This window comes from Aquarana catesbeiana, linkage group LG04 (assembly GCF_042186555.1).
Source record: "Aquarana catesbeiana isolate 2022-GZ linkage group LG04, ASM4218655v1, whole genome shotgun sequence".
NCBI classification, from domain to species: domain Eukaryota; kingdom Metazoa; phylum Chordata; class Amphibia; order Anura; family Ranidae; genus Aquarana; species Aquarana catesbeiana.
In genome coordinates, this window is record NC_133327.1 from 618879965 (window position 1) to 618896729 (window position 16765).

Consider the following 16765-nt stretch of genomic DNA (forward strand, 5'->3'; position numbering starts at 1 on the left):
AAAGGCTCAGCTGATATGAAGATTTCCACTTGTGGCAGCACCGCAGCTCGCTAAAAGACCTTACTGAACTCAGAGTTCTTATTCTGAAGTTCCCATTTCTTAAGAGAATGTATGCGTGTTTTGTGTTTTTAACTTTAGATAAAGAGATCAGCTTGATGTGTATCTAAGGCCACAACCTTTTTTTCTTGAGTTTTGGATATAGTGGTGATTATAGGGGTTAGAATGGTGAACCCCTGTCAGATTTTTATTGCATTTTTCAAGTGGTAAGGAGCACTGTATAGCTTATATTAAAGCCATGAGTTTTTAAATTAAGTAGACAGGCAGCTCTATTTTTCCCAATGTGGATGGTCAATACAAAGACACAAATACAGAATAAAGCATATAAGCACCACACTCCTTGTAAAAAGCCCAGTGTAAGATTTTATTTGTAATAATTAAGCAAAAGGCAATGCATTTTGAAGGTTGCAAATGTTCCCCTTCTTCAGGGCTATGAACATATATAATAAATATAATCTGTGACTTGTCGAGCCCAATGATTTAAAATTCATAATCTGTTTTATAAACATGCTCAAATAAAAACATGGAAGAATAAAAAAAAAGTAAATCTATGACAAAAGTCACCTGTTCTTAAAAATTGTTTGTATTCTGTTTTGTGCATATTTTATTTCTTTTGTAACTAGTTGAAGACACAGGTTGAGTGTAGTACTTCTAGTTTTTTTTTTAACTGTCACAATTTAAAGTGCACAATTTAAGAACAAAAAGATAACATTTTATTGTAAATAACTTTGCAATGCTTTGTACCAAAATCATAATTTTAGTGTCATTTTAAACAGGACAGTATATAAAACAAAACGTATACTTTAACACATGAGCATTTTATAAAATATATATTTCTATTTTTTTAGATTGTTAGGCAAGATATTAATAATATGAAAAGGGGGACCTGGGCAGCTCGAAACATGTTGGTTTTCCCTTGATGATTAGAAATAAGATCTTATAGACATTTTACAAGTGGAGGGCGCTTTTATGCCCTTTACTGTAATTTTATTTTTGTTTTTATTTCTGTCCCCCCACTGGAGAGGGAAATTTTCTCTGATTGTCCTCAATGTCAGTGGGAAATGATGGGATCATTTTGAGTTAGCAGCAATAGAGGGGGAAGACTTTTAACTGGGACACCTGTTGTCAACTGTATAAGAGAGAATTTACCTAACTTTGGGGACATTTTCTCTCACTTTCTGTTGTGCCTCTGGGACAGAAAGGTTAGGGATAGCTCCCCAAATGGGCTACATGCAGAAAAATATAAGAGATGGCTGGCAAAATTTCTGGCAGGATCAGCAGGGTTTTTTTTTGCACTTTTTGATCAGATAGAACAAAACACTTTCAATAGCATATATTTTTCAGACCGAAAGGAGGCAAACGGAAGAAGTTCATTATCGGGGTTTGTATACAAAATATTTTCCTGGACTTACACTTTATAATATAAATTTTATATATATATATATATATATATATATATATATATTATAATTTTTTACCATTTAAAGCAACCTGTACAAAAGTATAGAAGCGTCCTTTGCTGGCCTCTCCTTTTTAAAACGCTAGGTACTTGGCTAATCTAGTGGCTTTACTACATTTTTACAAAATTATTATAGAAATATAGGGTTATGACTTAGAGGAGTTGTAAAGTGTCAGGGTTTTTCACCTTAATGCATTTAATGCATTAAGGTGAAAAAACTTCTGTGCTGCAGCTGCCCCCCAGAGCCCCCCTTTTTATTACCTGAACCCAATTGTTCCAGCAACGAGCACGAGTCCAGTAGCTCCAGCCGCTATCTCGGGTCCTCATTGGATAGACTGATAGCAGCAGGAGCCATTGGCACCCGCTTCTGTCAATCAAATCCAGTGACCCGGGAGCGGGGCCGTGTCCTGCTGTCTGTGTCAATGGACGCAGCAGCAGGACTTGGGAGTGAGCCCGCACAGGTGCCCCCATGAATATGGGCTCTCTGTGGGGGCACACGCCGAAGAGGAGGAGCTAGGAGCGCCACTGGGGGACCACAGAAAAGGAGGATCGGGCCACTTTGTGCAAAACCCTTGCACAGAGCAGGTAAGTATAACATGTTTGTTATTTAAAAAAGAAAAAAAAAACAGACCTTTACAATCACTTTAAAGCAATCTCTTGATCTCTATGCTTGTTTCAAATCAGAGACATAGCAATTATTAAAACAGTATTAAATCAAAAATGTAATCTATTGCAGCTTACTAATTCTTAGATGTGGTGGCTGCATTAGCTTTCTTTTTCTAGGCTTTTTTCCCTCCGTTATCACCTAGTGATTTGGCCATTAATACATCTCCTGTATTAGAGTGCCTCCACTCTGGATGATAGAGTACAGGGCACCTTTATACTGCAGCATTTCTAATCAAGGGGGAGGGGGGGGGGTGTTAGATGGAATAGCAGATTTAGATACGTTATCGAATTGAAGCTGCCCGCCAGCTAACAAATTATAAGCAGTTACAGCAATTTTTTTTACTTTTTGAGATGAAGGTTTTACACAAATAAATAAAAGCTGATCATTGTATGCACTCCTGTCAGAGGTGAATAGTTTGTTTCAACCCTCTAACTGCTGCTTCTTAAAGGAAAGAAAGTTTAAAAAAAAGAAAGCTAATGCAGCAATCATATCTAAGAATTGGTAAGCTGCATTATAATAAATGTTTCCGTTTGGGTTTAATACCTCCTTAAAGCTGGAGAGAGCCAGGAGACTAGCATTTTCAGGAGCTCAGCAACAGCAGCCTTTGTATTATTTTCAGTTTAGGTTTCTTTTAGAAAATCCCAGAGGTCTTGTCATTGTAATCTGACCTGTATAAAGCACATGCTTCCTTGCTGTATATCCTCTATGTAGTGGTAACGTGATGCGGCTGCAGCGTTCGTATGTGTGTCAGCGCTGCGTGTGAGCAGTGCGTGTGTGTAACCTGTTTCCTCTCTCTTGAAGCGATCTCCGTCCTGCAACCCGGCCAGTAGAGGCAGACGTGTAAGAGGCTGTCTTGCTTTGTGTGCTCCCCCTTTTCTGCCTGTGGTATAAATGTCTTTGTTTTACAAGGGTCATGTCAGGCTTTTTCTGCATGCTGGCTGGCTGCATTCCTGCTTCGCTTTGTTTTGCATAACCCAATCCAAGGGGATGGCTACCAATACATAGTGACCTGCACTGCAGGCTTGTTTTCTGAGTCAGGAATCGCCCTCACTCTCAGGATGCATTCTGGCAAATCTACATATTTATCACACAGAACTGCCTTTTTTCAATTTGGGTGGGAAGAAAGGCACAACACAGGCCATGCTTTGGAAAACCAGTGGTGCTGGAAATCATTTAGCCATAAACCTAATACTGTGAGGTGTCATGTTTAAAGGGACGATGTCGGAGGCAATACTGTCGCAGCCAAGGCTTCAATCCAGTGTCTGGGGGGATGATGTTTCCCGACTACCATAGGTGCTGCTAGTTCCAGGGTAGAGCAGATATCTGCACGTGGTTAAAGTATTTACTCCTCATAAACAAGCAATAAAATAGCTTTAAAACAAGCCATCACTGACCTCTCTAGCTGCTTGTACTGTGAAGTGATTCATTCTCTACCATCAATCACAGAAGACCATATTGGTCCTTTCACACCAGCTGTGTTCTTTCCGATCTATAAACAGATCCTCCGCTGAATTGTAGCTGAACAGTAGAGATTTTAATTTTTTGACATCCATGTCCTTTCAGTTTTGCCCTCTTGGAGCTTAACAAGACCCATATTAGGTCTATGTGGAGACAGATATAAACGTCAGTTTACAGCCAACTACCTCCAATCTGTCATGTCTTAAAGAATGCAGACCCATTTCGTTTGTTTTTTTTATGGATCCAGAAGGACTCTGAGGAAATCAAATGTTACAAATCAATTTACATCTGCCTGCCAATAGACTAACAAAGGGCGTTTGTTCAGATCTGCCTGAAAAACTGACATGCAGATCTCGTCAGACCACTGTGTGAAAGGGGCCTAAAGTCGGGTTCAGTCTTTTTTTTAAGGGCTGACAGGCTGCCAAGATTCTGTTGCAATAGAAGGTCAAACAAGAAGGGCTAAGCATTCAGTTTCTCTGTTATGAAATTTGAAGATTATTTTTTTTCCATAATGCCTTTGGCTACAGAGGTGAATGGAAGCTGGTTTTAAAGCGCATTTACTGCATTTTTAGAATATGTAAGTACATTAGTATGTATAGTCGGCACGGAAAGAGCTCTGCTTCTGAAGGTCAGCCACTGGAAAACTGCTAGTCTGGGATGGGAGTCTTGGCTGCGCCAACCTTTTATACTTAGGTTGGTCCTGGGTGGCTCCATACAGCCTGTAACTATGGTAAGAACAGCAGCTTAAGGAAGTCTGTGTATGGGTAGGCTGAATGTACTTTTTTTCCTGGCCAGTAACACCTTCTGTCTTAAAGTGGCTCCACTGTATGGAGGAGCAATATAGACACCTTTTGGACAGCAGCATTGCCAACCTGTGGAGAAGGTAGTATTAGCAATAGCAAATTTAGATAAATAATTTTTGCTATTGGGTTTAGATATGCTTTAGGAGCTGCTTTTCTTCCAATACAAGCCAATAGGAATGCAAACGTATGAAGAGTAGGACCACTGCTCTCACAGAGCACAGAGGTCCACGTCTCTAGTAGTCTGACATGCCACCTGCACAGTCCTCCAATAAGCTGCGCTGCCCAGGAAGCATGAGTGAAAGACTTGAGTACTGCCCCTGGGAAACGTTGGCTCTCCAGTGTGCTGCCACCACAAAGCAGCTTTTACAGTTTTTAACATGAACACATAATAAAAAAATCAAAAAAAGCTTTATTTGTTATGCAGTCTAACGCATGGTGAACACTTGGTGAAACCTTGTACAGATAAGGTTGGACTAACCCAAAAAGCTCAGTTGCTCAGCAAAGCTTTGCTGCAATTAATCAACAATCATACTGCCCACAGATGTCCATGGGAGACCCCTGTTTCTGTAGCTACTTAGCCCAAGTGGATGTCCAGACAAAATGCATGGTCAAAAGTCTGTGGACACCTGACCTTTATTCCTATTGGAGTTTGTTTAAAAATCATGAACATGAAGTTGACCCCTTGTGGTTGTAACAGCCTCCAATTTTCTGGAAAGACTTTACAGAAGATTTTCCAGTGCCTGGGTCTGGAATTGTTCCCATAGAGCCCAAAGATTGTTTATGAGATCAGGTACTGATGAAGAAGCCGACCTGGCTTGCAAACAGCATTCCAATTTATCCCAAATGTGTTCAGTAGAGTTGAAGACAGGATTCTGTGCAGGCCATTTGAGTTCCCCCTCACCAAACTCATCAAACCATGTCTTTATGGAGTTGACTTTATGGAACAGAAAAAGGCCTTTACCAAACTGTTATCACACAGGTGTAGGTGCACAATAGTCTAAAATGTCTTTGTCTGCTGCAGTATTAACAGTACCTTTCCCTGTAAATATCTGAATGGCATAATTTGGAGTGGTCTGTCCACTATGTTTGGCCATGTGGTGTTTTTAGGTAGGGCATTTACAGAACACTTTTACAGTGTAATAATTACAAGAAAATGGCTGCCTGCTTACTACTAAATCAACATTTTCTGTTTTTATAGTAACTCGCACCTTTGCTGGGGTCCTGCGCTCTTTCTCACATATAGCATACTAGTCCAGATTCAGTGTGTGTTTGTGTACTAAGCTTCATTTTTGTCACAAAGCTTTGCTTAAACTGCTTTATTTTATGTTGGTTTGCGTTTAGGTTTGCTCTTTACATACACTCGGCAGTGCAGAGGGTGCCCGGGCTCCTCACCTTCATGGCTCGGCCATTCTATAATTTGCAGGAGTTGGGACACCTCTTTATACTTGTGTTGCGCTCATCCCTTTTAAAATTACAGATGGAGCGAACACAGTCTCAGATTCTGAAGGCTGCTTTTTATTTTCAGATGGATTCAGTGGACAACTTTACCCTGTCCAATACGCCGTCACGTGACGAGGATGCAAAATCTCAGGTCATATCACGCTCCAGGTCGCCGTCCACTATGAGTGACATTGAGCCTGGTGAGGTAAGACCAGCTAATCTAACCCATAATATTCTTTTTGCACAGGAGACTTTTAGGAATGCTGCCCAGGACCCCTCTGTGTCGTAACACTGATCTACAGCTCCTGCTTTTTGTTTAGACGGTAACCCCGCTTGCTGGTAAAATATGGTATTGTAGTGCAAACTTAAAATACAGTGATTTCTGTTTTTGAAGTCGGATTTTCAGAGTGACATATATATATAATACAGTAGAATATTTACATTTGATAAAGGATAGCTGCATTTTCATTTTACAGTGTTCCTGCGGGCTGTCCAAAATTGGGACTCTTTGACATACAAACATTTGTCCTTTTTTCATCCATCTGTTGATGGATGAAAAATGGACATCAATACATCTCTATGGAGAAACAGATCATCATCTATTTACATCCGCATCCGTCAGCATCTTCTTTTTTAAACAGCTCAAAGCCCTATCACTATTTATGTTCCATTAAATTTTTTGTTCATTCATTTTTTTTTTTTAATATAGATGTACAAATGGTCCATTTTTGTATCCGTTTTTGCACTGGTAGTGGTCCATATGTGTGAAAGGGGCCTTAAGCTAACTTAGTATGCTGTGCACCACATTAGGGGCTGCAGCCTCTTGAATTTGGAACCTGTTTTGCTTCCAAAGATGGTTTTTTAGCCAACACAAGAGGGAGCCTGGAGAACTGTATTAGGCTGAAAAAAACACCTTTATCTTAAGAGCTCCCTCTTGTGGTGAACAACTTGTATCCAAATACCTCCCTCAACTGCTGAACAGCCTGCCTCGAAAGAGCATATTTTAACTGGTTCATCATTGACCTCGAAATTTGCTCAGTATATGGGCAGCTATGCAACTAAATATGTACAGCACTCTATAATCCCTATGTCCTAACGTTAATATCTGCTAGCCAAACCAATAGATATTTATCCAATCAGTGAGTAAATATAAGCACAAAAAGATACATATACATAAAATTCCAAGCATGCTGGAGCAATAAATCTCTCAATGTGCAAATAAATATAAATATCAAATTCAGAGATATTAAGGTTAGGACATAAGGATTATAGAGCGCTGTACAGATTTAATTGATGTTTGGGAGTGTATTGTTGTGATTCACATGTTTGTGTAGCAGCTGTGTAGGTGGAAGGATTAAGGTATATTGTATATACTATGACCAGCTTAAACATACTGATGTCTTTCAAGTCCAACTCCAGGAAACTATAAAGTTATCCCTTACCATGGAGCTGCGCCAGCACTGCAATGGTTAACTGCCCATTTTGACTAAGGGAGTGCATTTTTACCTTACCTGATCCTCCACTCCTCCATCATATGGCGCTTTCCCACAATCCAGTGGTGGACTGTGCCTCATCTTCCTCACATTCAGTGCAGGGCTATTGACCCTCTATTGGTCTTGACGACATCAGGACCTTAGAGGGTTGGACCATGAGTGGGGGGGAGAAGACACTGTGAGAAAGGAATAGTCTAGCAGTCGGGAGGATCGGGTAAGTAAATTTGCTTTTCTGTGTCCACTAGACCTGAACAAGCAATTAACCCTTGCAGTGCAGGTACAACCCCACTGCAAAGGATCATTTTATAGTTTCCTGGAGTTGGGCTTTCAGTAACGTACAGAGTCCTACTTAGGGCAGCTTGCAGGGTCAGAGATGATTAAAGCTTGGCCATACATGGTTCAGTTTTTTGTTCAGCCAGCCGACTGAACGAAAAAAAACCTGAACTGATTTCTCCATTCACTAATTTGAGGTCACTTCACATTGTAGATTGCTGCAGGTTATATTTGATGATTGTGTTGCTATTCTATCACAATTCTCTCTCTTTCCACCCTATAGACAACAGATCACCCTCCACGTTCAGTACAGACACCAACGTATAGGGCTTCATACCTGAGCTCGGGCTCCTCCACACCCAAGGTAAGAGCACATTGTAAAATTCCAGCAGAAGCCTATGCATACTTACATAGCAACATCTAGCTTCTAGTATAATACTTTCTGAAAGAGAAATTCTCTATACTGCACATAATGTTCTGTCCTGAAGCTTTATTAATAAAACAGGGTGGGTGAAACTATTAGGATAAAACCATAGGTGTGCGCAGCCTATTGTATTAGGGTGTGCACCCCAAAGCTCAAACACACACGCCTTTTTCTGCAGCCTCAGCTGCACGGGACAGTTATAGAATGGGAAGTGCTCTGTGCTGAGCGGCTTCCTGTTCATTCACAAACTGAAGCATAGTAAATACAGTTTTTCTACGCTTCCATTTTGAATGGACACAGTGAGTGAGTGTATATACTGTGTTCATTTAGAAAAGGAAGGGGTCGTTAAATTACATATTTACTAGCCCTTCCCCTGCTGTCCATCCTGAAACATCCTCCAGGGGGAAAGGGGAGGAGGGAAGCCAGCAGCACTGCAGGGCAGGGGGGCCAACAAGAAAGGGGGAAGCCCGGGCAGTAGGGGGAATCGGCACCTCACATAGTGATTAGGGTGTGCCCAGGCACACCTGGCACACCCCCTGCGCACGCCTATGGATAAAACAGATATAAGTACATATAATCAGTATATGAAATATACAGAAAGTACAATAGACAATTAGGCTGTGCATGACAGTAAATGATTCATACCAGCGATGCTGCCATTAGCGGATGTAAAGAGATGCAAGTTCCAATCCTACATGTGCTCTGATAGCTGGTTACTTTTGTCTAGTCTCTAAGATGGAGTCTAAGCTCCCAGGATGCACCAGTTTTCTTTTCATAGACTGAAGGTTAATGGGAACTTTTATTAAAGCTGAACAGTTTCTAGTTTCTGCAAAACTGTAAATTTACCACCGGATCCATCTTGTCGTCAATTCTGATATTGCATGCAAAACAATTTAATAGATATCCAGCTGGAAGCAGAACACATAGCAATTAAGTAGTTTCTTGCTCTTGTTTTCTAGCCTGCTCTGACATGGGTGTTGAAGCTGTTTCTCTGAGTAACAGACAAATTTAGGTACAAGGTCTAAAGGACCTAATGCATCAAATGCTAGCACGCTGAACGCTTGTGTTTATTGTTCAGCATTGTAGATTACTTAAAAAATCTGAATTTCTTATGTTGCAGAATAAAAAAAAAAGATTCATTGTCTTAAACTAAGTAAATAATGTATAGGATTACAGTTTGTCTGTCTACGTATATATCTAAATTTGGGCTACTTAATTTGTATTCATTTAGCTTCTAGGTTCGACTGAGCAGATCCTGAATTTTGTGATCTCTTTTCTAGGAGCTAACATTGACAAGGTTACTTGTAGTTTTCTGATCAATGCTTAATATTTGAGCAAACAAAAAAGTTGAATTTCTTTGTGTTGTAGCCCAAAGCTCACCAGTTTGTTGTGAAGACTTTCAGCACGCCAACAAAGTGCAACCAGTGTACGTCATTGATGGTGGGTCTGATCCGACAGGGCTGCACCTGCGAAGGTAGGTTTGCAACACAAGCAATCTTTCCCCTTTCTGTTTATCTAATAGTTATCTAAGAGAAACTCTGTCAAAAAAATGTTTCCTTAAAATTTGTCCCGCGATAAGTTTGTTGTCCTTCCTTTCATTACCATGTTTTCTGCCCAAGTTTCAGTGCCAGTGACACCTCAAACCAGTGGCTGTCTAGGGACAGACGATGGTGTCCTCGTCCCTTTATTTGTCAAGACCAATGAACTTTGGGCCAGTCATATCATATTTGTTTGTGTGACTAGTGGTGTAACTATGGCCATTGCAGCCTATGCAGTTGCTATGCGTCCATGGAGTTGGGCGGGTGGCCCTGTAACAAAACGTTCCACACTCCACTTGAGTGCTTTTGTCATATACCGCTTCCTCCCAGCCTGAATATAGATATCAGATATTCCAAACCGCTCACAACAACAAACAAGACAATACTCGTTTGGTTGCTGAACATAGTTTATTGAAAACACAGATACCCCGTAAAGCCCCGTGCACGTGGGCAGAATGTCAGGAGACATTCGCCGGTTCAAAAAAAACACCCGACATTCTGCACGTGTGTATGTAGGACATGCATGCTGGAAAACCAGCAGCCAACCAACTCCCAATCAGCACTCTCAGCCAATGGCAGAGGCATCCCCAAGGGGCAAGCCCCTGTCAGAACAAAACAGCTCAGCTGGGGAGATCTCTGAACTAATCTTGCATGGTTAGTACAGCGGCTCCGACTGGAGCTGACAGTTCTGAATTTGCGTGGGTTGTACGAAAGTAAACTGTAGTGTGTACGCGAATTAATAAGATCCTGACGATGGTTCCATCTCTTCCACAATCTATTCAAAGCTTAAAGCAGAGCTCCACCCAAAAGGGTAAGCTTTGCTTGTTTGCTCCCCCCCCCCCTCCGCTGCCATATTTGGTACCTTTCGGGGGGGAAGTGGGGAAATGGGTACATGGTTTTTGACAAGTACCTGTCCCCACTTCTGGGAGACCTTGCTGCAGCAAGGTCCACCGGAAGTTTGACCCCCCTCCTCCGCCGCCGGGCCATTTAGAAAGCACAGCGCACTTCTCGCATGCACAGTAGGTAACGGCTGTGAAGCTGCAAGGTCGGAACTCCATTTTAAAGAAAAGTTTTGGCTGGATTTGGAATGTAACCCTTTCTAAATTGCTCCGGTCTGTCCAGCCTCCCTTTCACCTCCTCCCAGATCCTATTCATGCCAACATTTCTCTTGTACTGATGGAATTTCTGTATGAGTTCCATTCATTGAATGTTATTTTTATTTTGTTGCCAGTGTGCGGTTTTTCTTGCCATGTAACTTGCGCAGATAAAGCGCCCTCAGTGTGCCCCATTCCTCCTGAACAGACCAAGGGACCACTGGGCATCGACCCTCAGAAAGGCATCGGAACGGCATATGAAGGACATGTTCGAGTAAGTAGGCCAAAAATTTCTGCAGTATGCTGGATCAAAGTCAAGGTTGTCTTCACTGTGCTTAGACAAGACTGACACCTTTTGTCTGTATACTGTAGTTTTGTCCTTTTTATTGAGTCACCTGGTACTGATGTAATACTGTGTTTTGCTTCTCAGGTGCCCAAGCCAGCGGGAGTGAAGAAGGGATGGCAGCGAGCACTGGCAGTTGTTTGTGACTTCAAACTTTTCTTATATGATATTCCAGAGGGGAAATCCTCTCAGCCTTCTTGTGTGGTGAGCCAGGTCATTGATATGAGGTAAGCTAAGCAGCCAGGTAAAGACAGCAGCCATCTTTTCTTGTTTTGCGTTTTTTGTAATTTCAGTATTCCTTCTACAGAGACGAGGAATTTGTTGTCAGCTCTGTCCTGGCCTCAGATGTCATCCACGCCAATCGCAAGGACATTCCCTGCATTTTCCGAGTGAGTGACATACATTTTCCCCCATGTTTTGTGTCTGATCCCAAGCCCTTAATAGGAACATATACTTTATCATCAACACATTGTCTACTCCTATTAAAGATCCATTTATTTGACATGACTTACAGCAATGACTCTACATCCACTGCTTCATCAGGCTTCATTACATTTGCACAATGAAGGAGCTGATGTAGAGTTCCAAAACATTGCAAAAGTATTTTTATAATGATAAATGGATTTTTAGTATGAGTGGATAATTTGCTGGTGATATATGCTCGTGGCTCCATCCTTGATATATCACTACAACACTCAGGAAGGAGGTTGAATATTGTTTGGAGTGCACCATACATCATTATTCATATTGATCTCAAGCACTGTTTTATCTGTGTTATGAGTAAATAGACATGCAAAGCCATGTTATGCCAAAGTTCTGATTTTTCTGCACCTTCTCAAATGTAGTGTCAATCTTCAGAAATGACTTCCATTAGAACAGAAAGTAGAATAAAAGCTTTGGAGTGATGGCCATGTGATTTCACTTGGTTATTGCTTACTGGCTCACTGATGGTATCCACACTGTTTTATGAGTACCCAGCATCTATTCTATGTTATGTACTGAGGAGTGTTGTACAACGTTTTGTATTTTTGTGAAAATTTTTAATAACAATTGGTAATTATAAAAAAAAAAAAAAAAGATTTGAAGCGCTAGATCTTTTATAGCATTGGGTATTTTCAGACAGGTCAGGTGTAGATGGAATGATTCGCCTTAGGCATCTCTCTCAGTGGTGGAGACTAAAGGTTGACTCTTCAAGTAGGGACTGGGTGCACAAAGAGGAAAGCAGCAAAAGCAGAATTCATAAGGTCCACATTTGAATTTTGAACAAAGCATGTACTGGACTGGTAAAGTTGGGGAGATACTGAAAGCTAAATAGTATGATTGCTTCAGAGGTCTCATCATCTACTTCTGATCCCATACTGTGGCCACTCCCACCTCGTTCCCAACACCTCTGGTGGTTGGGAACAGTGTTTGTCTCTTTCAATCAGTTGACCGCGCTTATGCTTATCAGATGACGTTTTCCCGGTAACTGCATATGCCGTCATAACTTTTGATACTGTACCTCACGACACTGCAAATAAATTGGCAACTTCAGTCACAGAGGAAGCTTATTGGGCACCAACAATTTGCTCTCTTTGAAACTCTGTAAGCTCCGCATTACTATCAGCGCACGTGGTGAATGATGAAAGTGAGGCTTCCCACCTGTTAGCTAGGTGTCTCATCACACAGCGGAAGCAAAAGAATGTTACATCACTTCCGCTTTCAACGTGAAACATGTCATCACTTTCACACTTGCAAATCATGTACTGTTTCCATATTTTTGTCTTACCCGTGTGTGTGTATACATATATATATATAAATATATATATATACACACACACTATATTACCAAAAGTATTGAGACACCTGCCTTTACACGCAAATTAACTTTAATGCATCTCAGTCCTATTCCGTAGGGTTCAATATTGAGTTTGCCCACCCTTTTGCAGCTATAACAGCTTCAACTCTTCTGGGAAGTCTGTCCACAAGGTTTAGGAGTGTGTCTATGGGAATGTTTGACCATTCTTCCAGAAGCGCATTTGTGAGGTCAGGCACTGATGTTGGATGAGAAGGCCTTGCCTCACAGTCTCCGCTCCAATTCATGCCAAAGATGTTCTCTAGGGTTGAGGTAAGGACTCTGTGCAGGCCAGTCATGTTTCTCCACCCCAAACTCAATCATCCATGTCTTTATGGACCTTGCTTTGTACACTGGTGCGCTGTCATGTTGGAACAGGAAGGGGCCATCCCCAAACTGTACCCTCAAAGTTGGGAGCATGAAATTGTCCATAATGTCTTGGTATGCTGATGCCTTGAGAGTTACCTTCAGTGCAACTAAGGGGCCAAGCCCAACCCCTGAAAAACAACCCCACACCATAATCCCCCTCCACCAAATGATTTGGACCAGTGCAAAAGGCAAGGTCCATAAAAATCAGGATGAGTGAGTTTGGGGTGGAGGAACTTGACTGGCCTGCAGAGAGTCCTGACCTCAACCTGATAGAACACCTTTGGGATGAATTAGAGCGGAGTTTGCGAGCCAGACCTTCTTGTCCAACATTGTCTTGTCTCACAAATGCGCTTCTGGAAGAATGGTCAAAAATTCCCATAGACACATCTAAACCTTGTGGACAGTCTTCCCAGAAGAGTTGAAGCTGTTATAGCTGCAAAAGTGTGGGCCAACTCAATCTTGAACCCTACGGACTAAGACTGGGATGCCATTAAAGTTCATGTGTGTGTAAAGGCAAGCGCATCAATACAGATATTTCCTATTGGGCTGTTTCAATATTCCACTATATGTATGCCTATACATAGGATATATTGTTTTGCTGTCAACATGCCACACACATACGCTCATTATTGATGTAGTTCTTGAATTGTGCCTAGGCATTATTTATAGCCTTATATATTTTTCTTGCGTGTTCTATTTTGTTTGTGTGCACATTTATTTAGTTCCAATAGTTCCTTCAATAGTAACTGACCACACACAGCCCTGTCAAGCTGTCAAGTCGCTCAGGAGTTTACATTTACACAAAGCACCCTGTTTTCATTATTATACCTGATGCTCAGGACAGATTCACTTTAAAGTGACCCTGATGAGCAGTGATATTTGAGGTGCCATATCAAGGAAATCTTGTGTGATTGAGGTTATTTTTTTCTTGCAAATAAATGCGTATACTATTTTATGTTGTTTTTAAGGTGACAGCTTCTCAGCTTTCGCCATCCAGCAACAAATGCTCCATTTTACTCCTGGCGGATAGTGAGAGTGACAAGAGTAAATGGGTAGGGGTACTGAATGAACTGCATCGCATTCTGAGGAAGAACAAGCTAAAAGACCGATCAGTCTACATACCTAAAGAAGCCTACGATAGCACACTGCCGCTCATCAAGAACACCCAGTCGGCTGCCATCCTCGGTGAGCTGCTATGGAAAAAATCATGTTTTTTTTTTTTTTGTTTTCAAAGTTGGATATCATTTATACAGTGCATTCATTTTGTGACAGGAGATATTTTACTGTTCCCTTATAATACATAATTTCCTAAACAACAGTATACCTTCCTTTGGTATGTCCCATATGAGCAGGGTTTTGTTTTTGTGTCCCACTCAAGTCCTACTCTGTGTCTCAGGAGCCCTTACAGACACTTCTGTAAATGAGATCTGCAAGCATTGTGTACTCTCTTCAGTCATAATATGAAGCAACTACTAAGATTAAATTAAATCAATTTAAGTAATTTGCATATGCAAGGTGCACTTGGGCAGGGCGGTTCAAAGATCAGTACAATACAAAAGGTTTCCTAGCAGCCTTACCAACTGGTAAAAAATTAAATCAAAGTCTTAACTGTTTTAACAATTTGCATTTAAAAAGACTTTTTGTTTTATACATTTACAAAAATATGTAAAGCCACACTGCTGTTCTAAGGCACCTCTGCAAATGCTTTCTCTAGACTGGCAGCACTCCCATCTTAGGACACATACTGTATAGCAATGAATACATTAAGAGCAGGTATGTCTTGGAGATAGCCCAATTCTCCTTTACTTTTGTGTACACTGACTGTACTAGAGCAAGAGAATGTCACCAGCTCACCAAGGATCTCCAGAGCGAGTCCAAAGCTTTATTCAGCGATCACATTGTTACAGTAGATTGCAATGTTGCGGAGCCACGCAGGACCCCTTCATCAGGCATTTGACCATCATCACATGCCTAATGAAGGGGTCCTGCATGGCTCCAAAATGTTAAATTCTGCCATAACGATGTGATCGCTGAATAAAGCTTTGGACTTGCTCTGCAGATCCTTGGTGTGCTGGTGACATTCTCTTGCTCGGATTAGACACGGTCCAGTCAATGGTCACTTCAGCACCCACTTATAAGCACAGCCATTTCTACAGGAATGTGTGCATTGGGAATAGTGCCTTGAAATCACTGATTGTACTACACACGCCCAAAAAACGTAATCAGAGTAGGTAGGGCATGTGTAGTATGTACTGTCCTTCCACAACTCCCCTTTCCACTTGCCAGCAATTCCCAAGTGTAAAAATGACAGCAGGAAGTTATTGTGTAAATACAGCAGCTGTAGAATCTGCTGCTTTGAAAAATATAGTCCTTCTGACAGTGTTTTATAAACACAGTTCTGAAGCAAGGGAGATACAAAGTAACATTGTTACTTTTTACCTATTCAGTTTCATTCATTTGCAGGTCAAAGGGATGAGCTTCAATCTGCAAATGATGTCAGTTAAAGCAACCTGACAACTGAATAAAATTTGTTCTTAATTAACCTCTTTCTTAACCTTTAGGTTACCCTAGTGAGCCATAATTGTGATTGTAAAGTCATTTTTTAAAATAAATATAATAAACAGGTTTATACTTGCCTGCTCTATTGCACAGAGCGGCCCAAACACCCTCCTCTGGTATCCCCCACAGGCACTCTGGGCTCCTCCTTTTCTGTGTCTGCCCCTATAGCAAGCCACACGCTCCCTGTGCGGACCAGCTTGACAAAGGGACCGGGACCCCTGAAACGCATAGAGGTCTGTCCTTCCCGTAAATGCTGATGGTACCTGATTGAGGTGCACGAGGGACGGTTATAGACCCTGCCGACTCCCTTCTATCTCAGGTGTGTCCAGCTACATTTGAAGCAGCTTGGCATCAAATCAGCTACCCTGTGATCTCATCATATGCTACACAGCTTTACCCTTTCTGCCTCTCAGGCCATTCACAGGTTTTTTAGCATGTAAGTGTGCAATTTCTTTGGATAATAAATGATTGTATACACTAATCCCGCTCCCTACTGTTTGCTCTCTATTAATGAATACAAAGCTACATTAATATGTTTTTTAATACCTGCCTGAAGTTGATCTTTAATTTACAGCCTCCGGTGTAATTCACGCTTACTTTATCATTAATAAGGATAGAGATGCTTTTATTCTATACAGTATATTCTATCTATATCACTGGATTCTATTTTGTCTTCTACAGATCATGAAAGAATAGCACTTGGAAATGAAGAAGGGTTATTTGTTGTTCATGTCACCAAAGATGGTAAGAATACTATGTCTATATGTTCAGCTAAATACATTTGCAAATTGAGGTAATATTTATAACGGGGAATAAGGTTTCAACTACCTGCAGACAAAACATTTTCTTTAGTTTTGGACCTAGTAGAGCATATGTGTCAAAGGCCATTTCATGTGGCCCTCCCACCTAGGGCTTGTTTTTCAGCCATAACATGGCAGAACTCTGCTTAGCCAT

At 41.2% G+C, this 16765-nt stretch overlaps 1 protein-coding gene across 5 annotated transcripts in view; it reads left to right on the plus strand.

The window, feature by feature from the left end:
• The window catches only part of CDC42BPA (CDC42 binding protein kinase alpha), a 360647-nt gene that overhangs the window by 306214 nt on the left and 37668 nt on the right, over positions 1-16765 (plus strand). For 4 of the 5 annotated variants that reach the window (XM_073628296.1, XM_073628298.1, XM_073628297.1 and 1 more), the window contains 9 exons: positions 2985-3023; positions 5970-6089; positions 7934-8014; positions 9443-9548; positions 10844-10980; positions 11137-11276; positions 11357-11438; positions 14221-14437; positions 16493-16555. In XM_073628296.1, coding sequence (XP_073484397.1) covers positions 2985-3023; positions 5970-6089; positions 7934-8014; positions 9443-9548; positions 10844-10980; positions 11137-11276; positions 11357-11438; positions 14221-14437; positions 16493-16555 — 985 coding nt within the window. Of the gene's footprint in view, positions 1-2984; positions 3069-5969; positions 6090-7933; positions 8015-9442; positions 9549-10843; positions 10981-11136; positions 11277-11356; positions 11439-14220; positions 14438-16492; positions 16556-16765 lie in introns of all 5 variants that reach the window. The other variant, XM_073628295.1, reaches the window with a different exon arrangement.